We start from the raw sequence: 24,648 nt of genomic DNA on the forward strand, positions 1-24,648 counted from the left end.
AGGACATAGGAGGACATTGCGCACGGCAGGACATTCTTAAAGCCGCTTAAGCGTCTTTGTCGCAATTTCCGTTATGTTTAAAGGCAACTCCTGCCCCGTGCTGGGGCTTGGGGCTGGGACTGGGACTGTCTCTGGCTTCTGTTGTTTGCCGACATCGTTCTACCTGAGCTTAAAATTATACAAACAACAGCTGGCCGGACGGACACTGCCCTGGGATGCTACAAAGTAGGGCCAAACGGACGGCTAGGCAGCGGCTGCGGCAGTGGCAGCGGCAGCTGGTCGCTCTCATCGCCATCATCATCATGGTCGTTATATCAATGTATGGCTTTCGACGGTGGGCGTTGGGGCCGGCACGAAATCTTCGTTTTGAAAATGCCATTTCCGACCATTTCCCGGAAACGTAACTTCCGCCCCCACCAAGAGGGTGCCATGGAGCAGGCACAACGATGCTAATGGCGCCATTGTTGTTGTGTGTGTGTGTGTACTGTTGGTGACGCCACAGACTGGAATACGCACAAGATGGAGAAAGACCCATAAAGTCATAAGATTGGCGGCCTGACGCTCATTAGGCATTAGGCTAGGGACTCAAGCAAAGGCTCCGGTTCATTTGCCCACTGGTGGGGGTGGGGGAAGAGCTGCTTGTAGTCCTCCCCTCCCACTAAGCCAAACAACAAAACACAACAAAAAGGTGAAAATGAAGCAGGTGCCCATTTAGATCATTTCTAATTGGGCCTGGGCTGATTTAGTTTGTGCCGAATTGGCACAAGAGTTTCCCCAGAAGTACTGGGCAGTAGATCGAAGTACTGGGCCTGCGACTTATTTCCAGGGTTTTCCAGGAATATGGCCCATGTAATATGTAAATATTTACCTGGTAATTGAGTATGTATGTATGCCTCTCGGGCTGTGCATCTTTTTGTTTTGTTTTGATCGATTCGAGTTCATTTGCATTGCCTTCTCGACTGCTTTCTTGGGAAGTTGTTATACCAATTTAAACAATTGCCTTTCAGCTGGCTACGTTCACTCTCATTGCTGATTCTGCTCTGCTTGAAGTGGCTTGGCTTTCGTTCGCCCCTGCCACAGCCAGAGCGAGCTGCCTTAGGGCCTATTGGGTCAAGCCCGGGCCTGGGAAATGTGTAGCAAGCGACAACAATTGTTTTTATGCCTGCTCTGCTGTGGCAACCAGTCAGTCAGTGGGTTGGCTATGAACTGCCTTAGCCTTCACAATGTGGGCAGGTGGTGGTTGCTTCGTTGCTTGGTTTACACTAAAAAATCAAGTTCATTTTTGTGCAGTCTGCCGTGAGACTGTAGACGGTAGATGGTAGATGGTAGCTTTGTGCTTTTCTTTGCTCGGCTCGGCTTGAATAAGGAGCACCTCTCGGCCACTTGGAGACTCTGGTCCAAACAACAACGAGTGCGAGCTGTGTCAACAGCAACAATACACACACACAGTGACAGCCCCAATATATATCCAGTAAGGAAGGTAGGGAAGTCCAGCTGAATAAGGTTTTGGGTGTTGAATATACCTTGTGTTGGGGCAACCACAATGGGTACTCATTTGTAGTGAAAATGTTGGTCAACAAGACGTGACCTTGCTCTGCTTTTTCCTTACTTTTTCTTTTGGCTTCTGTGTCGGTGTCGGTGTGTACTCGTATATGTGAGAAAATTGCTTTTATGTTTCTTGAAGCTGTAGCTCTGGCTCCTGCTCTGGCTCCTGCTCATGTGTCATTATGTGGCATACACATTGTTGCAGCAGCAGCAACAGCAGCAGCAACAGCAGAATTGCCTGCTGTGTCTTACACTTCCGTCATGGCAGCTGCAGACACGCCCATCCTCTCACCAGTTCCCCCTCCCTCCCCTACGCCCACTTTGGGCAACCTTTTGGGGTCAGGTCAGTTTGGTTTTCGCACGCAGCTCCTTGCTTGATGTTGAGTTCTTGTCTTGTCATTGTTTGTTTAATTTTGTATGCCGGATATCCCGGCGTGTTTTTCCCATTGTCCTGCTGTCAACGAAACGCCAACAGCAACAGCAACAACAATAACTATAACAGTGGGCGTGGCCACAGCCTCCTCCGTTTGCCAGACTTTCTCTCTCTCTTGCGTATCTCTCTCTTTCATCAATGTTTATGCCGCTGACAACAAAAGAAATTAAATTGCCAACACTGAAATTCAATTGTATCTGTGTCTTGTCTTCCTTTGGCCACACTCAAAATTCTTCCAAGCTGCTGGCAGTCGCCTGTCGCCGGGCGGCTTTGGGGCGTGGCATGACGACATCTTGAATGGTTATTGCCGCTGACTTATTGGGGCATGGCATTGATTTTTTTTGTTGTCCCTTTGTTGCCCTGTGGGGCCTTTGTGGGGCACAATTGTACGAGGAAGTAAACATTTTCGGCACTTTCAATTTATTAAAAGGCGCGTCAGGCAGCCATAAAAAAGGTCAATGATTATTATGTTTTCCATGCAAAATACCAGGAGTGTTTGCCCCCCCCCAGCCCCATACACCCACCCACCAGGCACTGCCCAACCATTTCGTGAGGAGCAGTGGACAAAAATAGAGACAGCTCCATGGCTGGATGGTGTACAGCCATCAGCCATCAGCCATGGGACATGGCAATTTGTTTGGATTGGCATTGAGGCGGTTTTGAAGTAGCTGCCTCAACTCGCTTTTGATGGCATTTTTGTGGTGCTTCTCCGTTCAGGTTCAAAGCGACCCAACCAACCCGACCCCCGAGCCCCGCCGTTGCCATTGACTGCACTGCACTGATTGGCCCTAATAGTTCGCAACGAGACTGAATCATTCAGTATCTGAAATTTAAAGTTCTGCCCGGCCCGGCCTGGCCCGGCTCGGCTCTGTTGGCGATTTAATTCACATTGCGAATTGGTTGCCATTTGCCTTTCGTTCGTGCCTTTTCCTGCCATAAATCAACATTTAACACAACCTGAATATCCGATTTTTCCATTTTCCATTGCCAGTTTTCCATTCTCCATTCTGCATTTTCTTTTCTGTTTCATTTCGCGACAAAGCCTACTTTGTAGCGCTTAAACTGCAATTAAAAACATTAAATGTGCGCATAATTAAATACGTTGCCCTCTTTATGACACATTAACATATTTGCATATGGCATTTTAAAAACTATAACCGCCACCATATCGCCCCTCCTCCCTATCCGATCTCATTGGTTGCACATATTTAATGAAGCCCGACAAGAGCAAGCGATTAACCAGGGAGCCACGAAGCAGTCCGTGTTCGCCCCTGCCTCTGCCCCTGCCAGTGCCCCTGCGCGTGTCGCGGCTGCAAACATTTGCCCTTTTGGGGCCCCATGTCCAATAGGGCCAACGGCATGATGACCATGTCACATTTGCATTCCAAAGGCAATGGCCACCCCACCACACCACACCACACACCCCCCCCTCAAGTGTGTCGTTGTCCAACTGCCATCTAATTCGGATTTGCTGCGGCGCATAGTTGCAGCAGGGACAGGGTGCATGGGGCATGGGTATGATATCCGAGAGATGCATTCATCAGACGCATTCGCATTCGCATTCACATTCGGTGCATTCGATTACAGCATGCGTATAATTGTCCAATGCTAATCAAAGCGAAATCGTGCCCAAGCCAGCGGCCAAATCGATTAACATGCCAAGGCATTGTCTGAGATACATTTGCACGGGGACGCTTCGGCCATTATCCAGGCCGCAAATGCCTGACTTGACCCATTGGCATGGCAGGCAACTAATCATCCCAGGGTTATACTCGGGGCTCATCCATAGCACATGCAATGTAAAAACAGCTTCAAAAGTGATTTACACGACAATGTAAATGCACAATTGGGGCACTTAAAACAGGAGAATTCTGCGACTTGAATGTTTTATTATTTAAAGATTATTTTCCCACATCTGAGTTCTTTCACTATTTTCCTCCATATATATCTTTTTTTTTTGCGTAGTATGTTTTGCGCAGTGTAGTGAAACTTTCGCATCGTGGCGGGACACAAATTAAATTGCATTAGAAATGTCTTTAATTGACACCAAGGTAACGCATAAATTTCAATTGGGGCTCCTCCGTGTGTGACAAAGTTACAGAAGCACCCAGAAAGAGAGACAGAGAGAGACAGTGAAATAGCCAGATAGATGGAAAGAGATGGAAACTGACAGCATGTAACCGGAAATTGTGAGAGTTCTATGGGAGGATGACAAGAGAGGAGAGTGTAGAGATACGGCCGCACTCGGCATGTGCGAGAGAATTATTATCTTGTACTTGGCCATGTCAAAGGAAATTTGCATTTTTCGAAAGGGCGGCAAACAGCAGCCGAGGCACCAGCCGGAGAGGTGTGACAGTAGCCCGACAGGGCTCTCTGTGGTGCGATGTCAACGTGTTCGTCGTGCTCTCGGCGCTACCAATACCAAATTGTCTGCCACAATAGACTGACAAGGTGCTAGATTGCATGCACCCCCCTGCCCGACCGTATGGGTGGAGTGTCCGTGTCCGTGTCCGTGTCCTTCTGAATGCTTGTTCTGTGTGTGTTTTAAATAGAGCAACAAGGTGCATTGACAATGAGCTGAGAGCTGCCAGCAAATGTGACACAGATAGAAACTTTTAAGTGCACAGCCCAAAACAATTGCAGGCCCAGGAGTAAATGTGAAATAAAACCTGCCTCTAAGACCTGATGTGGCTTGGTTGTGGTTTAATTAAGGCCGTTGTACCCTTTGATTCGCACTACTTTGACCTTTAGCCACTGTTTTGCAGCGGGCATACATATAAGAATAATTTATAGAATTAGGCAAACTAATCCACCATTTAATCCCTTTTTTGTAGAAATTAATTAGTTGAACGCTTTCAGCTCTTTTTTCCCAGGGGATAATTTAGAGCTTAGTTCGTGAATATGGCCTTGAATCCGCCGTAAATGTAGAATTTCATTCATTTACAGCTCTCTCGGAAGACCAAACATAACATTACACACACACATTTCCCTCCCGTGCCACCTCAGCCGCTACTTCTCGCATTTAATTGTGCGGTTTCTCAGCCATTTTTATGTGTTTTAATTTTCATTGGAGCACTAAAAACATGTCAGCGTCGTCAATGTCAGTCAGACCCCATCTGGTCTCCCTCTTCAAGGGGGCGAAAGCAATCCAGGGCAACGCTGCGAGGTGGGGAGCCACAACAAGAGTCTGAAGAGGCTAATAAACACTTTTATAAAATTCTCGAATCGCACGTGTTGCGTTTGTCAAGGGGTTGGCTGTGGCTGTGGTGCTGCTGCTGGCACGACATGGAGACATACAATACAATAAAACTGCTAAGTGCATGGGCATGTTGTGCCATATAGCTCCATATAGCTCCATCTAGCTGCTGTATGCATTAATCGAGGTGTGCTGCATGCTGCATGCTGCATGCTGCTGCCCATAAAATCCAAGTGGTGAAGTGTGCGTTTGTGGGGGGATCAGGAAAAGGAAAAGGAAAAAGGGGCATTGGAAGTGGCATCGATAAGCTGCCAGAAACAGTGCAGCGCGTGTGCCACATAAAAATGGCATTTTGACATGGCCACCGAGTGGTCCCGTGAAGAGGGCGAGAACCAGCGAGGCTAATAAGCATTATGAATGCTCTCCATGATGTCATTGCACTTGAGGGGATCTAAACACCCGGTACTGTGTGGGTATATTGTATTCGCTTGTTGTACGTAACAGACATAAAGTTAAGCCTAAGCTGCAGCAGTCCATATAAGTGGTATTATCACCTGGATCTGGGAGACTTGTTTTGACGAATATTCCCTTGAATATATGGCTATGAGAGCTAAGCAGGGATAGCTGGTATTTCATAGTGCATCGACTGTATATGTAATGGACAGCGGCCTTCAGCCGGCTCAGCCGGGGTGTCCTTACAAAATGCTGCAATTGAAAGCCAGAAAATGGGTTGTGTGTTGCTTGAACGGCTGCCAATCCAGGGGTAGCAAAAAGTAATTGAAACTTAAATAAACAGAATGCTGGAGCAGCGACCGCAGGGCCGAGTGCAAACAGTAGCAAAAAACAGAAACAGTAACGGAACGGGTTAAGTGGCCGCATCCTCACAGTGCAGTGCAGTGCAGGGAGTTGCATGCAGCAGCAGTTTGAATGAGGCCACATAATACACAAGGAGTGGAGTGGAGTGGAGCGGAGATCGACATGCTCATTCAGGCTCAAGTGCCTGCCTGCCACTTGTGCCACAGCCTCATTAGCACAAACAAAAAATTTGCGCACACAAAGAGCCCGTTTTGTTCTTGTTCTTGTCATTATTATTATTATTATTATGATGCTCGTTTTTGTATTTCTACGTACTACTCCTTTTCTTTTATATTCTTTTTTTTGCTGCTGTTTTTGATGATTTGATATTGTTTATCATATTTGCTTTGGCTTTGGCTTTGCCTTTGGATAGGGCTTCCTGTGGGCAGGCTGGCAGCATGGCAGCATGTTGCCAGGCTTCCCCAGAACATGTTGCTACCAGAACAGAAAACATTTTCCAGCGTGCTAATTTTGGAAATGCTCGCTCCCTCCTAACGTATCTTGTTTTCGGGGTGTGTTCTTGCGGCTGTCCTCCACTGTCTCGCCTTGATGAGTTTTCATTCGTTTGTCAACTTGTCGTAGGCGCGGATTGTTCTCTCTGTATCTTCGCTCGCTCGCCGCTTCGGTCCGTGTTTAGTCGGGTTCGGGTTCGGGTTTGGGGATGTGCGTCTGCTTCTGCCACTGCCACTGCCACTGCTGGTGGGTCTTGTTTACACGCCAAATAACGCGTCTTTGCGGCAGCGTTCGCCACCGTGACAGCTGTGGATCATTTCGGTCATGCATTTTGAGAGCTGTTTAATTATACAACAACTAAACATTGTTTATTATTCATTCCGACTTGCAGCTTGCAACTTCCGGCAACAGCAGCTGGACCCAGCGTACCATCCAGCCCAGCAAATTTAAGAGAGTGCGAACTGAAGGAAATTACCAAAGCCAAATGCATTTCGTCTAAATAAATCGCAAAAATAAAAAAGAAAAGAAAATAAACCAGACCGACAATTAAAAGGCGGAAATCTAAATGAATAAACAATCGATTGATTGTCGGCAAAATGTGCAAATTCGTGGAGTGCAAATCAAAAGCAAACTCGAGTGAAAGTGAAAAATTGAGGCCTCAAGAAATTATTAATTACCGCAGTGCTTGTTAGCGGAATTCACCCACAGAGGCAGACATTTTGTTTATGAGCCAATTTGCCAGCCCCACCCAGGCCACATCAGGCTGAAGCGCGGAGAGACATCTACAATTTGCATATTCCACAGCCCAGTCGGACCCCAACCTACCCCATATACTCGTAAATACATAGCACAGCACAGAAGAGAACAGAACAGAACAGACAGCGCGGCGTGTGAAGTTGAAGTGTTTATTAAATAGTCTGCCCGCAAATGTCGGGCGTCTTCTGAGCGAAAGACAGCGCCTGCCCCCAGCCCACGAAGTACTCCCCAGCATGTTGGAGTTGCAACTGCGCAAAGATTTGTCAGCGAACTCCAGCGATATCCACAAAATGAGACACCCAAAGGCATTGGATACGGGCCACAGACAGCACCGCCGGAGACGCGAGCCCGACTACAGAGCCTTCCAGACGAGTCTCTGCCTTGTGCTGCTCGCCGTTTTCCTGCTGAGCAATGGTAAGTCGAAACTTTGTTTGGTATTATATTACTGATAGTGATAAAATTCGAATATTGGCTGCATAAAATATAGCGAGAGCTGCCTGGGTGATAACTTCTTTAAACACATTCATAGATAGATAAATTTTCAGTTCTCAATAGGCCACAAAACTCCCACCATGCACAAGTTCTTTTAAATTTCTCGCTCATAGCGGAAACAAATTGAAAATCATCAAACACGATCTTAGACTCTTGACTATCGAATACACATTTCAAGAGTTTCATTTGTTCAATTTAATGAAGTATATTTGTGGGGCTTCCCTCGTCCACCACTTCCGAGCTGTCATCCCTTTTCAAGAAGTATCTGGGCATCTGGGAGGGAGCATGGCCGGGTGGCTGGGACAATGTCAACCACAATCACATTGCCCGCCCCAGTGGCAGTTTCATTCGACCAACACTCGAACTCGAGCCCTTAACTCAATTGACTGCTCCACTTTTTGCCAAAGTCCGCTGGAAGCCGCCATCACTGCTCACTGCTGTGGCTGCTCAATTAAATGCCTGGAGTGTGTCCGCCAGATTCCCAAGCAGCGGAAAACTTTCAGCAGCTCCAAACTCAAGCGCCAACTCCAATAAAAATCGAACAGCAGCAGCAGCAGGCAGGCAGGCCCTAAGGGGTGTGAGTGAAGTGATACTCCCACCCTTTGAGATAGATAGACGCAAACAATCGATACTTGAAATACTTCGGGTGTGGGAGTGGGTGTGGGAGTGGGGGCTGCACATAAAATGACATTCGAAACAACACTTTGGCATAATAAAATACAAATAAAAGGGGCACAAGAGCAGCAACACAGCTCCAACGCCAATTGATTGACGAAGTGGCAAAGATCTACTTGAGAGAGCGGAGCGGCACGGAGTGGAGCGGAGCGGAGCGGAGTGGTGAGTAGAGCAATAAAAAGGATTGACAGCCCGAGGCAGTCGGTCGGCGATATCTAAGCGGCGGAGAGGTGTCAGACACACGGACAGACAGGGGACAGCCACTCGAATGGCTGGCTGTCAATGACAATCAGCAACGGAATCAGATTCCGTACACTCACTTCTAAATGCCTGTTCTCTGATGGTGACAGGAGAAGCCGTAGCATAGCCATAGCCAGGGTCGGAGTCGCATTCGCATTCGAAGCTGGAGCTGGAGCGCTAATGCTGTTGCTGAACGCTTGTAAAAAGTTTTTAATGACGCCCTCTCCTGCCGTGTCGCGGCCTGTTCCCATTCCCATTCGAAACGAGCTGAACAGAACAGAACAGAGCCATTCCATTCCATTCCGTATCCACATTTGCCAAGGCAAATCTGTGTCAGGCTGTTGCTTCATTACTCCAGTGTCGACGTGGCCGCTAATGAACAGCTTAAGCAGCAACCCCACCCGTCCAAATGTGCATCGCATTTCAATGGGAGACGGAGCCGAAGCCAGAGCCGGAGCCCCGCCATTGAAGTGCATTTTTCGGCTATCGAGGAGTTGGGGCATCGAATGGGGGAGAGATTTGTGTGCCGTGATCCGTGACTTGTTCGGAGCTGTTGTTGCATTGGCTCTTTGGCACTCAGGGTATTGTGAGGATTTGCAGAGTGGCGCAGTGCTGGGGTGTCGGCGTGTCGGGGTGTCGGGGTGTCGGGGAGGGGTGTGCATCAGCAGTGCTTTATTAGATGGAGGTGAGGGCCGGGACTCCTCTAATGGATGGGGGTTAATGGGTTAGGGTTAGCAGCAAAGTGGTGTCTGTATTTGTAAAAGTGAATTAGAACCAAAAATGGGCATCGATTGTGGTGATGTATGGCTGAGTGTGGCAATAACTATTCCCCCAAGCAACTCCCCAGAGTATGCCCATAAATCAGAGCACAAAGAGTGCTTCGCATTAGTTATAGATTTCATTTGATTTGGTTATAGATTTATATTTCTTGGCCCACTGACTGCATGAACTTTTTTACATTAATTACAAGCTGCACCGAATCCGCATAGTCCTGACCATATTCCCATAAAATCAGTCAGACAATACTACGATCTATTTATAATCAATTTCGCCATATATCAAAATGCAATTCGACTCTAATTTTGACATTCATTCAAAAATATATAACAACTAAAAATGCGATTTGCTCTGCCCAAATCAATTTGTCGAATTCCCCCATGCAGAATGGCAGTACTGGCAGTACGACGACTAGTAGACGCCCAGTAATTAGAGTTATTTATATTAATTCCCACTACTTGAGCAAGCTGCCTTTAGTAGCAATTTTGTGACAGTTTAATTAGTAAATTTTGTTTGATTTGTGTTTTGATTTTTGCTTTGCATAAGTTTATCCTCACGCTCCAACGACAACAGGGTACTAAGCAGCCATACACGATTCTTGTCATGTCATTGAAATATTAATTGCAAAATAATATTGACAAGCGGCAAACAAATTACAAATAAAATATGTAAATTTCCTTGCGGTTCTCCGCTATGTAAATTCTGCCAGTGCCATTTGAATTTCAAAACCAATGCGGCACTGCCTGCTGGGCGAGATGTGGGCGCGGTGCATAGTGCAACATTTTTCGGCGGCTGCCCAACAATATATGCCAGTCACGCAAAAATTGCATAAAGGTAAATAGATCGAAGCTGGCGAAGGGGTGGCAAAATAGTCGTACAGATGGTGCTCCTCTGGCTTGGGGTTTTGGGGCAGGTTTTGGGCACCGCGTCTGTGTTTGTATATTATTAATGCAATTTGTAATTATTTGTTGCCTGCATACAGGACAGGAGTCGTGCGAGAACACGCTATACCCCCCGATCTGTATCTCTGTTTGTTTGTTCGCTTGTTTTGTGTTCTCAAATGTTTGTTTGTTTGTTGGTTTGTTTATTTGTTTGCTTTTGCCATAAAACGCAATTATCGCGCACAAAGAACAAAGCTTGCACTATGCTTTGCAGCCAAACGCAGCCAGGGGTCACAGTCCCCCCACGCCCCTTTGCCACTCTGGCTGCTGCCCTATTAGATTCCCCACTTTGGGAGTTTCGGAAGAGCTGCTGCAAAAGTTGTCGCCGGCATCAGAGCATTTTCGCATTTTCGCATTTTCGTAATTCGCATTTCGCATTTTCGCATTTGCGTTGCCATAATTAACTTATTTTGTACATTAGCAACAGATTTTGTTTATTAACGCATGTGCGCTCGCTCTCAGTAATGCGATCCCGCCTCATTCTGTCCCATTCTGTTGCCCATCCAAGCCATGACGAGCGCACCGCCCAGCCCAGCCCAGGAGCGGCTTTAATGTGTGCGGGGACAGGGACTGGGACTGGGACCATGGGGCGCATACTTATCTTTTGGCATTGCGAAGCGAGTTTATTTGTTTTCTGCTTGTGGTTGGCTGACTGCGAAGCTTGGGTGTTTTTGGGGGGCTGGGGTTTGGTTGTTGGCTTGGGTGGTATTTTGTGCGGCTGCTGTCGCATAATTTATTTATCATTAGCAAAATTTGGCAAGCATTGGTATTCTCCCCTTTCCACCGGCCGCCACAAGAAGTTGCCGCCGCTGAAAGTGTCTGTGTATTTGGCTAAATAGTTGAAATAATTAGGCTCATTAGAACTTTTGTAGGTTTCTGGCCGGGCTCGAGTGCTCCCAATGAGTGTTTCCTTGATTGACAAGTGCAAATTGGTATTAATGCCAGAGTACTTGGAACTGGCACAAAAGGGGAGAGAGCAACGAGAAGGAACAAAGGGGGAACATTAAGTCTTTAAATTGATGTTATCTGACAATCATTGGAAAAGTTTTCCATTTCAAAAAAGGGAAGCTATTTGCTGCCATTAAAAATATGCATAAATGTTTGAGCATAATTCGAATTCTCTATGAAAAGATTTGGCTTACAGACTGAAATAGTTTAATGGCTACAAATTGAAGTAAAATTAAAATTTAGCCACTATTAAAATTTGAAATAATATCCAGTCTAGTCCAAAAATATAATTAGGAAAAAGTGATTAGTGCAAGTGTTATTTTTTGGGGCGTTTCCAATCAATTGCCCGTCAAAGTGCGCTGCCATATTTTTGCAAATTCATGCAAATATTTGGCTGGTAACGAAATTTTCTGATATTTAAACTCCATCTGGCAATGGTTCACGTTTAATTAAGCAACGTTGCCAAAAAATATCTAGGACAAATCACAGCGACAAAATCGCAACTGGCGCACCAAATATTTCGCTGCTTTTGTTTTCCGTTTGTTTGTTGGTTGTTGGTTTTTGTTGGCTGCCAGGACCCGAAACACTGCCCTGTCCTGCACTGCCCGGACTGTCCTTGTTGTTTTGCAGAGTCCGAGTGGAAACTGTGTGCGAAGTGCAACAGCCGCAACAAAAACGACATAAACTTTTAACAATTGCAAAACCAAATAAACAAAACGAAGCGGAGGGCCGGGCCGGGCCGGGCCGAACAAAAAGAAAACACTGAAAACGGCTGCGGGCTATAAATCTGCAATGGCTGTGGGGTTCCAGGGGTGTGTCGGGGGATGAGCTGTGGGTAGGTGTAGCATGGGCGTTTGCATAAACCCATTTACACACACAAAGGCAAACAGACACACACAGATGCAGTCACACATGCAGAGACTGTATGCAGTGAGAGAAAGAGAGCGAGCGAGCGAGCGAGCGCCTGCTGCGTAAATAACTAATAAGGCTCGAGGATAAATTTCAAGTGCAATTTGGTGAGTATCGTAACCAAATACGAGCACAACATGTAACAAACAATAAGGAATTATTGCGCAGACCGAAGCATTGCATACCCTTTCAGAACGATTATTTTCTTTGCTATTAGCTAGGAAAGAATTGTTCGAAAATATTTAAAATTTATAAATGGATAAATTTTGTATTGGTATATCATGCTTGAGCTCGATAATGTTTCCAGTAATGTTTTCCTAAACAAATTTCAAAAATCATAGCACCCTATGCAAGGGTACACAGTTGCCCGATGAACTGGTGCAGGACCAGGACCAGCACAGGGACAGAGCAAAAACTCACACAAAAGTTAAGCGTGGCAAATATACGAGTATCTCTGCGTTTTGTGTGCGGCACGTTTCTATGACTTAATTAAAATTATGAATGTTTTTGCCGCTGCTGCAACATGCCAGAGATGTGGCACGACCAAAAAACCAGGCAAGCCGGTGCAGGGGGGACGCGGGTACGGAGGACAGTCAGGATGTCCATGGCAAATGCGCTTTTTGCTATCGAGGCAGACAAACAAACAAACAAACAAATAGTAGTAGTAGTAGCATCAATTTATGCATAAATCACATGGCACAAAAACCATGCCAAATTGTAAACATAAAACGAAATGGATATTCCTGCCACCACCCACCCCATCCATTCCCCCCAGAGCAGCCAGATCAGCCCGCAGAGCCACCGCACAGCCCATTGGCACCACATTTGTGTGGGGGTCTGTGCCGAGAGATGCGATGCAGTTACCAAAAATGAAATTTCCGAATTTCATTGTCGCTTATCGCCCGCGGTACCGCTGTCCACCGCCCCACCCTCTCCAGTGCCTGTATTTTCATTTAAAACAGAGCTCAGATTAATTTTCTAATCAAACACAATTTTGGGTACATGCCCAGTTCAGGTCGAGTCCTGTCGTGTCCTGTCCCGTACTGTCCTGGCAGACCAAAATCCATTATACTCGCACATTTTATGCGCGACACATCCGTTGCTGCAGTTGCGAATGGATCGGCGATAGGCAAATATCCAACATTGACTGCTAATTAGTTAGCTTTTAAGTTATACGTTCATATCGTGTCGACTCGCAGCCCATTTGGGCTGGGCCAAATATTCAATACCCACCTTTAGCCGGCAGTCATAGTGGCAGGTGATTGCTTTGTTGGCTGCCACAATGGGATTCGGCATCAGCCATCTCCCAAAAGCGATTGCCAGCGACTTGTTGAAGGGCTGGACAAACTGTTGGCTCGCAAAATTGATACCACCAGTGTGATGGAAAAAAAGCCAGAACTATGGAAGAAAAAACTTCTCCAAAAAGAAGAGAAAACAAAGAAAATTGCGTGGGTTCGAGTTACGAAAAATGAAAATGGAAACGAACTTTTATGGAACGAATCTGCAATACCCTTTTCACTGTGATTAATATTTGAATGAACAAAATAAAGTTAGTCCAAGCTGTTGGGAATTCGGAACTGTAGATTATAATAATAATGACATATATTCAGATTCCATTGGAACGAAACATATCAAATAAACTAACGTAGTATCTGAGCATTATAAGATATAATAATTATAATTATCACTTAATCTTCTTCATATAATTCCCGAGCCTTGATCACAGCAAAGGGTATCAAAATAGTGCTTCTATCCGAAAGCAACTCCCAGATGAGTCTATGAATGGTATCTAAGCTAGCCACGGCCTGCAGCGGACGTCGGGCAATGGGCAAACGGTCAAAAGTTCCATTAGTGTCAGGCCATGAATGCTATTTACAAGCAGTTCGCGATGCGGCATGCGAGATAAGCGTTTCACCGCACCGCACCGCCCGCCCCGACCCGTCCCGACTGGGACCAAATGGAAAAACTGAATGAAGTTGAAAAAAATGGCAAAGAAAAATGAAAAGGAAAGAAGCACAGTCGGCGTGCACACAGAACGCAGCAATAGAGGGAAAAAAATACAGAACTAAAAATCCATTCGGCATCGATGCTGGTGCCGAGATAACAAAATGTTTGCTGCCCTGCCTCAATTGAGTCGTCGTCGTCGTTCACGTTCACGTTGCGTATACGCCAAGTGAGCAGACCCTGGCCAGAGCAGAGTTGCGAGATGCGGAAGAAATGAAATGAGAAAAAAAAAAATACAAACTGAGTAAATACATGCAAGCAAATTTGTATCTGTGTGTGCGTGGGGGGCAGAGTTGAGAGCAAATGAAAATTGGCAAATAGCAAAAGGCGGAATAACTAACTAAGCAACCAAGACAGAACCAGAAGCAGAACCAGCCAGCCAGTCAGCCAGCTAGCCAGCGACTTATGTGCACTGCAATGTCACCAGCATAAAATAAAAAAAAATACTTGTGCTTATACGAACACATACAGATACACAAACAAACACCCACACACACATGCATACTTATATTTTAAGCAGTGACTGTGACTATGACTGTTTGCCTTGGCTCAGCGCGCCCCGGCTCGTCTGCACCATACTCGTATTTGCACTGTTATCCTTTTTGTTTTATTTGCTTAGCGCTTCTGTGCAAAGAAAGAAATAACGAAAGACTATCATGAGACTAAGGACTTCCAGCCAGCAGCAGCACGGATATACTCCGTCCTGGAGCAGGCGGCATTTTGGCACACCATCATCATCATCATCATCCACTCGCAGGGCACTCCAACACTCCAGCACTCCGGCACTCCGGCACTCCAGCCCTCGGCACCCAACACTCGGATTAATGTTTGTTATTATTTTTTCATTTATCGCATATATTCTTATTGTTTGTCCTGTCCGTTGTCTGTTTGCCGAAGGAAGACAAGGGCAAGGGTAAGGACTGTGCGATCCACTTGTTATACTCTGCTGTTGCTCCTTCGGGGAGTCTCTCGGGTTTGTCGGGATTTTGTTTTCATAAACCAAACCAGTGTCGAGTGGCACACGGGCTTTGACTAGAATCGTGCCAAAAGGCCTGTGCCCAATGGAAGCCGTGAACAAAATTAATTAAAAATATATTTTGTTACTCGTAATTACAATTTTTAAAGTTATATAATATATCGTTTATTATCTAACGATTAGCGGGAAATGTAATTTAAATTATGTTCACTTTTTTTCGTAGGCATTTTTTTTGGAATTATTTGATTGGGCATTTGATTAAGTTACACATAATTAATTTATAATTGAATTTAATCATCATGCAATTAGTAAATGAAAACTGCGAAAATCCGAATCAAAACCGAAATTAATAATCCCCCGCCCTCGCCGCCAAATGAGCTGCCATAACACACAACAAATTACTCTTCGCGTTTCCATAATCAGCATTTTTCATTTCCTTTGGTGAGGTGTGCTGCGGCCCAGTCCACGCCCCGCACCGAAGCAACTTTAACTAAATTATGTTGGCGTGCTCTTTGGGCCCTTTGTTTATGCTGATGCCCTCTGGACACGACACGAACGGGTTATGGGTTGGGCCTGCCACCCCCTCCCCGTTTTGGTGGGGTGTTGAGCTGTGACAAATGAAAGAATAGAAGTGTGGCTTTGCAAGCGTAGCTTACTCCTTTGTGATACCCTTTAGGCAAAACTATTTAAAAAATTAAACAGTTTTTAATGGTATTTAATATGGATGAAACTAGTCAATAGCATGTTAAATCTTATTTTCATTAGCTCAGTCTACCAGTAATAAAATCTCTATATATGTATGTCTTGTATGTATATATGGACGGCACACACAAAAGCTGTTCTCATACTTACTTTTCATCATCGGAACGCGGCAAACATAATACCCGCGGCAAGGGTACAAATAAAAATACAAATGGAAAAAAAAATGTTAGTGGGTATCCAGATCCACTTCCAGTGAAGCATAACTTCCAGAAGAGCCAGCAACTGTGGACTGTAACTAGCAGTTTGGGTTTCATTAGAAACGGTTCGTTTCTCCTTTTTCATTTTTTTCGATCTGAAACCTTTCCTAGTGCACTTTTTGCTGGACTTTTTTCCACACACTCACACACACACAGACAAATACTCATGGAAGGACATGTATGTATGCTTTTTTAGGTCCTCTCCGGCCGGGCCCTGGTATAAGTTTAGTGTTGGGCGTGTGCGGGTTTTTGATTTATGGTTTTGAATTGTGCGAGCTGCGTTTTTTATGTTAATTAAATTGCTTTGGCTTTCGAATGAACCAAACCTCTCCGAAGTTGGGCTGGGCTGGGCCTGTGCCTGGTCCTGGGCTGTGGCCCCGGATGGTTCGGTGGATGGGTGGGCTGTTGAAGTGCATGTTACGCGATGCTTGACTAAGTGCACTTGGGCACTGAAACTTTGAAAGGGCCCATGTACGGGGAGGCACCAGGCCCAATCAAAGCGAACCCAAACCAAACCAAACCACTCCTGTGCCAGGGTCTGAGCAAATGAACTGCTGCAGCGCTTATTGTCACTGCTGGATGGAGCCTGTTGACGGTTCTTAAATACTGTTGACCCAGCAGGCAGACTGCCTGGGCTTTTGGTGTGTTGGGGTGTTGGTGTGGGTTCGAGGGATGTGGCAGTTATTAGAAATTCCATTACACATATGTATGTATGGCCTGCTTATGTGGGCTCTGTCAACACAAGACGGCATCCTGGGCCCAGACAGGTGGGCTGCCATATGCGTTTCCCCATTGCTTCATTTAGCTAGCGAGATTCCAGAACCACTCCCTGCTCATTTGCCACCAAACTGTTTCTGTTTCTGTTCCCGTTCCTGGTGTATGATAAATCTTTCAATGGGCTGCCTGGCAGCCAGGCAATGAGAACGACGACGCTGATGATGGGCTCAGTGGCACAGAGGCACAGGCACAGGTACAGGCTCAAGGAGCAGCGGCAACCTTAACAATTTCCATTTAAACTTGCAACAAAAGCCTATTAAATACCGAAACAATACTCACCCACACGTGCACACAAGCACATTCATTCTCGCACACTCACGTCCATGCATGCACACAGATACGAGTCGAGTATTACATGCCTGGTGGCCCGACATTTGTTTGCTTTCGGCTTGCCATACTCGTAAAGCGGGTGCGGCTGGTGGCCTGAGAAAGGGGGCCATGGGTGGGGGGACTCTACAAATTATTGGGCTGTGATAAATATGCCCACTCAGTTTTGGGGCTTGTTTGCTTTTGCTTTTGCTTTTCCTTTGTTGCCTGCTGCCTGCTGCCTGTTGCCTGTTGCTGGGGCCACGTTTTCGGGATTCCAGGAACCACTCCAAGTACTTTGCATCTAAACGCAGAAAACATTTCAATATAAAGTTACAACTTGCTCGCATGGAATACAGTTTAAGGCGAGTACTACAAACCATTCGATCAATTGGAGAACTTCCAAAATCACAAAACTAAAAATAAACAACGGTGCGAGCTGCTGCCCCTCTCTCTTGCAACACACCACACAACTGTCTCAGCAGCAAAGCACAAACAAATTTGGCAACTTTTGCAAACTATCCAATGGACAGCAACAAAAAAAAAAAAATGGAAGTCGGACTCTCCCTGGGGTCGGGCAGAAAAAAATGGCATCTAACTTTTCAATTTAGTATCACTTGCGGTTTCGGCGAACCTGACCGATGTGTTTCCTACGACCGAACAATTCCCGCAATGACGCACTCTGGCCAGATTGGGAAACAATAAACAAGGCGGCTGCCGGGGGGTTGTTGCAGCTGCCACTGCTCCTGCTGCTCCAAAAAGAAACTCCGGTGAAAGGAGCGTAAAAAGTGTTTACTCTCTCCTGCTTCGGCCCCTGCCGGACAATGAGAGCGCCCTGGGAGCACGACAGGAACATAGAAACAAACAAGAAGGGATTGAACGCCTGTCCAGGTATCCGACACCTTAAATACCCTGCCAGATGCATAGCTTTGGGACTGTTGAATATCTAGTCAAAGTTGTTATACCCTCTTCCAGGGTGCAGCGTGGATAGCGAGCTGCATTGATATTTAGTATGGGTGGGGGAACACGGAACACACACTTCCTTTCCAACTAGCCGGGTAACAGCAGGAGCAGTGGTGCACGATCCCCCTTTCTGTTGCCTCTCTTTGTTGCCTGCCATGTAAACAAATCGCAGAAGGATAAGGGCAAGGCACTTGTAAGCTGGCACTTAGCAAAATCGAACAAATATGTGACTTTTGCGCAAACTTTTTACCTTTCCAACTATATCTTTGCCTTTGCCTTTGCCGTTGCGAGCAGACTATAGTCCCTTTCCTGGTGCGAATGTGTGTGTGTACGTGTGTGTGTGTGGATTTATAGACATTGTTTGGTTCTTATTGGAAGTTGTGCACCCCGGCTGTGTGCTATGATTTTTTGCTGCACTCCAACCTAAACACTAACAAGCAAAGTTTTGCCAGCAATAAGCAAGTATTTGCGGTTGCATTTTGCTGCTGCCAACCCTGCCCTGCTGCTGCTGCTGCTCCTCCTCTCTCTTGCCACACCTGGCACACCTGGCACACTGGCTGCTCTGGGGATGCTCACAGCTCGGGCTGCATGCTGTGTGCAGTTTCAACTACACTTTCCAATTTTCAATTGGCAAACAAGCGGAATTTTCGATTTCAGTGTGCAAATATTTATGCGAGGCTAGGGCCGGACTTTAAGATACTGCTTAAGTCGAGCACTGGCATGGCACGGTACACGGCACCCAGGCAAGGACACTTTCGGCCAATTATGCTGGCAGGCCCCGCTGGTCATTAAGGTCAATGTGCACAAAATTCATTTTACAGCCTGCAAATGAAGTAAATGTTAAAGGTCAACTCGAGTGGCAATGGCTGTGGCAACATCATGGAAATCATGCCAATTTCCCTCAGACGCATGCAGCAAAGATATCGCCCGATCTGCGAACAACTCCCGAAGGTAATGAATTACACGCACAGACGGCATATAAAAAAACAAAAAAAAAAAAAGATGAAAACAATTTAATTTTATTCGCCTCGCGAGAGATTTACAAGGCTGCCAAATTCTTGCCTCATATCTTCATTCTACAGTTAACATGGGAGCATCCATCCTTTCTCCATTTCCTGAAATGGGGTGGCGGCAAAGCCGCAAATTATGTGCCATTATTCTTAAGGGCACAGCCGCATGAAATGTGACCCAAATAAGATATAAAAAATTTTTGAGTGCCTTGTTAGGCTATGTTGGCAACGCTGCAAATGCTTGTAAAACAGCGACTCCAGTCTCCAGATGGGGCGAAGCGGGGGCAAACAGAGGGACAGCTTCCGCTGCGGCGCCTTGAATAATGCTACGCATTTGTTGACAAACGACTCCGAAATGGGCGGCCGTAAAGTTGCCGGAAATTGGCGTTGATTGTTTGGTAATTAATAAAACTTGGCGAGCAAACAAGAAAATTACCAAAGAAATTGAGGGTTGGTGCGGGGAATTGTGCTGCAGAATTTGGGAACTTTTCAAGACATTTTCGCTTAGCTTAAACATTGATTTACTTTTTTAATGTCTGGGAATTAATATAGAAAAATTTGCAAGTGTTGGTGATTTGAGTCAACAGTTTTGGAATTTAATATCCGTATTTTCCGATTTAAATTATCTAGCCGGCCATCAATGTGCCTTACCAGAAATATGCATCCATGTTTTATATATGTATATGATCATGGACAAGGGTGCCAATAAAATAACACAATAATCTTTCAAGCTTCCCATGGTTTAAAAAAATATTTATAAATCATTTAAGCACCAAATATGACAATCGTTTGACGAGACACATGAAAAAAATACCGTTATAGAGAACATGCTATTACTGCTAAGAACGAATCTTTGAATACCCTTTGCACGTATATTATAGACAGGATTTTTTGTTTTTTTTTATGGGTAAACTGAAGTGAAGTGTATTTTTTTTTTAAATATATTTTAATTTATGAGCGCATCTTTAATAAAAAAAACGGATTAACTTAACAAAAGTGCATGCACAAAAAATTGCACAAGCTAAATTGAGTTTGGACCATATTTGCATTGCCATTTGAGGCATTTTTGGGGTCGCCACAGATACCCGCAAAACAAATAAATAGTATAACTGAAATGCAAGCAATTGTGGGGCAGTTAAGCGGTGGCTTATGTGTTATCAGTGTCGCCACCGAGCTCGGCTCGGGTCTCGCGAAATATATCAATAATTTATTAAAATAAAATACACTAAATTGGAATTCCCCAGCTTTGCATTCGCACGTAATTCCATCAACATTTTCCGCCTTTTGTTTCCCTTTTGCAGAGCTCGTGGAGTGCGCGCTGCGCAATGTCAATTTAATCATTGAACCGCCGGCGGTGCGACGGGGCCAGCATGTGGTGCTACGCTGCATGTACGACCTGGATGGGGCCCCGCTCTATTCGGCGAAATTCTATCGCGGTCAATTGGAGTTTTACCGCTATACGCCCGGTGAATTTCCCAATACGAAAGTGTTTCCATTTCCTGGCATTCATGTCGATGTAAGTATGACAAAAAGACACACAAAAATATATATATTTACTATAAAATAAAGTTGAAAATCGAAACTCTATCAAAGCGAGACAGAGGGGTACGTGATTGAGTGACTGAATGAATGGGTGGGCGGTTGGTTAAGTGTGTGCGTGAGTGAGTGGGGGGGAAGTAAAATTTTTCAAAAGAATAAACCGTTAAAGCATTGCGCAATCGATGGCTGCACTTTTTGTTTGCCACTGAGTCCAGTCAATGGCTTCCATTCTGAAAGGACCAGACCAGCAACAGAACAGAACAGAAAAGAACAAACCAGATTCAGAACCATACGGCACCTGCACTCCGGCACACCCTCTACTTTGATGTCCTTAATTGCGCGCACACTGCATTTATTTATATTGTATATTTTAAACTTTTCGCTCATGCATATTCAGTTTGGCAGTTTTATTGTTATTGGCGGTTATTCAAAAAACGCCAAGCCATGCCAGGGGACACCTGGCTGCCCGGCTGCCCGGCTGCCTGGCTATCTGTCCGTGAGGACTCCGCCCTGGTCCTGGGCGCTATCAACGCGCGGCTATCTGCGGCGCAATTTTCATTTAAATTTTTGAATGCTGCGTCAGAGTTTGGTCGTCCACCTGCAAAAACTGCAGCTACTAGAATGGGTCTACTGTGAATGGGTCGGCGGGGCCTGAGGTTGCAGAATTGAGTCTCGACTTGGGTAATTCTACTTTGGCTAGATTATTGAAAAAGTTTATCCAGCCTGCAGCTGAGGGGGCTGGGCTGGGGGGTGCAGGCTCCCTACAATTTCGTAGCTTCGATAAAGTTGCTCTGAATCTGGCTAAATATTTCATCAGGCTATTGAGTTTGTGCCAGCGAGTTTATCTTTAGTTTTATTTTTTGTACTCTCTTTTTGGGTTTTTTGTTTTTTTTTTTTTGTGTGTTGTTTTGTTGCCGTGGAAAACTTTTACCTAGCTTGCAGACAGTTTTTCTTGTCGTTTATTCCTGTCCTGTGGGCTGTAGACTGTCGACTGTCGACTGCGGACTGTGTATATGTATTTGTTTGTTTTTTAAGCTGTTTTAATAAATTTAAGTGCATTTCTTTGTTGGGTTCGATGTCAGATTGCGGACAGCTGAGAGTTGGCAGGTGCAGAGACGATATATTGTTTATGTTAGCTTTGGGGAAAACGTGCAGGACATAACTTTAAATAAACTAAAACTAAACTTTCTTCTGTCCCTCGATCAACAGGTGACCAGCTCGAATGCCACCCAGGTGCTCATACGCAATGTTGGATTCGGCCTCTCTGGAAACTTTTCATGCGAAGTCACCGCCGATGCCCCACTTTTTTCGACAGCCACAGCAGTGGACACCATGCAAGTTGTCGGTAAGTCTCATATACGTACAGTTTCGTTTCTCTTTCATCTCAGTTCTCATACCCATTCCCATTGCCATTCCTCACTCGCACTCACACTCCCATTCCACACTCTATGTCTAAGCTGATTCATCTAAATTGGCCTAAAGTGCGCTTAAAAGCTTCCATGTTAGCCGAGAGTGAGTGTATCAGCTATCCGGCCACCTTTGACAGTCTCCTTTGATCGCTAAGAGCGTTGCGTCAACTTCGAGCAACCATAGCGGGGAGAAGGTCAGCCCAGACCAGAACAGACCAGACCAGACCAGAGCGTAGAAAACTTTCTGTCTCTTTGGCAATTCGTTTGTGTGGGGCCAAGGTCACGGCAGCTGCTCCGGCTGCTGCTGCTACTTCTGCTGGTCGGGAAACTTTTCCGCTGAAAATTGCGTCATTAACAGGCCATTTCGACTTTGCCAGATAAGCAGGTTGTATGGAGTGTGGGGAGGTGTGTGGAGGTGGATGCTTGATGCTAGCTGGTAGCGGTGGTGGCGGTGGTGGTGGTGTTGTCTGGGGTCATTTGGGAGTCTTACCTGTGCTCCACGCATTTCACGGCTTTATGCGCTTTAAATGAGCGTACCATGGCACGCCGCGCCGCGCCCTGAATTACGGATTTAATCAGCGTGGCAGGGTCATGAAAAGCAATGAGCGCCAGTCCGTTTCGGCTTAACAATTATTTAGTTGATGCGCAACCAGCAGCTGGCATTAATGGCAGGAAGGCACAGGCGGCACAGGCGGCACAAGAGCACAACAATTGGCCATCCACTTGTGCTGTGGCTTAGTAGGTCGTTGCAGCATATGGGGAATGGGGCAAGTGGCGGAGGGGGGCGTATGCGTAATGTGACCTGAATCGACCGGAATGCTGGCTGGCTGGCATCAGGCAGTAGGCGGCAAGCGGCAGGCTCATCTGTGAAATCAACAAACAGTCGAAGCAGCGGCATCAGCGCTTGCCAGAGCTAATCTTTATATCCGCTTGGCCTTAAGCATTCGAGAAATTCGCTCTGACAGCTAAATTCTGCTTTAGTGGCTGATTTTTATGCCACTTGCCGAGCGATTTATTTCTGCTCCATACGTCCTCCACATCCGCAGCCGCATTCGGCATCAACATCCACCCAGCCGGCAGCAACTGGGCTGCTGGCAACCCCTTCGACAGAGTCTTGCTGTGTGCGTGCGTATGATGGAGAGCGCTCGTCTGGGTCTGGGCTAAGGCTTGGATGACTGGTTGACTGGTTGGCTCTCTGGATGGCTGACTGGCTGACTGGCTGGTTGTTGCTCAGCATTAAACATTTAGATGTCTGCCGCGTTCGCGTACCCGTCCTGGCCGACTTTATTAGATTGCCATTGCCTCCTGCCCTTGCGGGCTCGCTGGCGCTCCTTGAATGCCATGCCTCCCTGCCTGCCTGCGTGCCCGTCCGTTTTATATTTAACGCCGCATTTAGCCCATTTAATTGGCCGCTTTTGCTTAACTAGCAGCAAGGGATTAGGGCTTTTGATCATGCATTTGCTTTAAATTCATGAGGTCTTCTGCTGGGTCAAATGCCCCGCAGCGTTTCAAGGACGCGCCATGCCACGCAGTGCCACGCCATGCCACGCCATGCCACGCCCTTTGTTTTGCCGCTTCTTCTGTTATTAAAGTTTCATTAAATGGTGTGGCATTTAATTGGTTGCTCTCCTGTTTTGTTGTACTGCTAGGCTCAGGGCTCTAGAGCAAGACATACATCAATGGGAGATAAGCCAGCCGGGGACTGACACACTGACAGGAGCCAGCCTCAAGTCCCGGGCGCCTCTGTTCGCCTGTGTGTGTGTGTCTATAAGCCTCTGTGGCTTTGCCCTAATGTCGTCGACACTAAAACCCCAATAACTTGCTGGCTAAACAATAAATTACTACTACAACAGCCAGCAGCAAACCAGTCCGAGACCGGGGATGAACACAAACAGAAACCATATTGCGTACACGCCCTGAAACCACCGAATTGTACACGAGAATGTCTGCTTTAAGATGCGTACAAGCCAAAGACAGATCGGCAAACTTATTTGCCTAAACTTTCGCTTTAATTTCATTGATTTGCAGCATAATTTTCGGCCCTGGCTGTGTCGCTGTGTGTGTGTTTTCGCCTTATGTTTTATGCAACACTATTGTGGCCCCCGCTTAGCCGTGCGCAGTGCGCACCCATTCACTTATGCAACGGCAAGCGCTGGCTGTCCTTGGCGCAAATAACTCTGAGGTTTAATCGTGTGTTAATGAGCTCAAGTGGCAATCAGATTGCGGGCCAAGAAGCCACCAGAAAGGCTGAGACTGCGTCTGGCTCGGGCTCTGGCTATGGCGCAGAGTCTGCGAGGCACATAAAATAAACACTTTGTCCTTGCGCCGAACTGTGCCGCGCCCTGGCATTCAGTTGTGGCGGGTACCGATACGCGTCGCGGCAAGGACAACAGCGAAAGTGCCAAGATGCCAGGCAGGCAGGCAGGCAGGCTGGCAGGCAGGGCGAAAGGAGGGTGAGAGGAATGGTATGGGCAATGGATGGCCT

The 24,648-nt window shown here is 46.2% G+C and overlaps 1 protein-coding gene across 1 annotated transcript in view; it reads left to right on the plus strand.

The window, feature by feature from the left end:
• Positions 1–24,648, plus strand: part of LOC111067620 — a 46,347-nt gene that overhangs the window by 12,037 nt on the left and 9,662 nt on the right. The window contains exons 2-4 of the mRNA XM_022356802.2: positions 6,874–7,652; positions 20,517–20,731; positions 21,964–22,099. Coding sequence (XP_022212494.2) covers positions 7,472–7,652; positions 20,517–20,731; positions 21,964–22,099 — 532 coding nt within the window. The 5' untranslated portion in view covers positions 6,874–7,471. The remainder of the gene's footprint in view (positions 1–6,873; positions 7,653–20,516; positions 20,732–21,963; positions 22,100–24,648) is intronic.

This window comes from Drosophila obscura, unplaced genomic scaffold, assembly GCF_018151105.1.
Source record: "Drosophila obscura isolate BZ-5 IFL unplaced genomic scaffold, ASM1815110v1 contig_150, whole genome shotgun sequence".
NCBI classification, from domain to species: Eukaryota; Metazoa; Arthropoda; class Insecta; order Diptera; family Drosophilidae; genus Drosophila; species Drosophila obscura.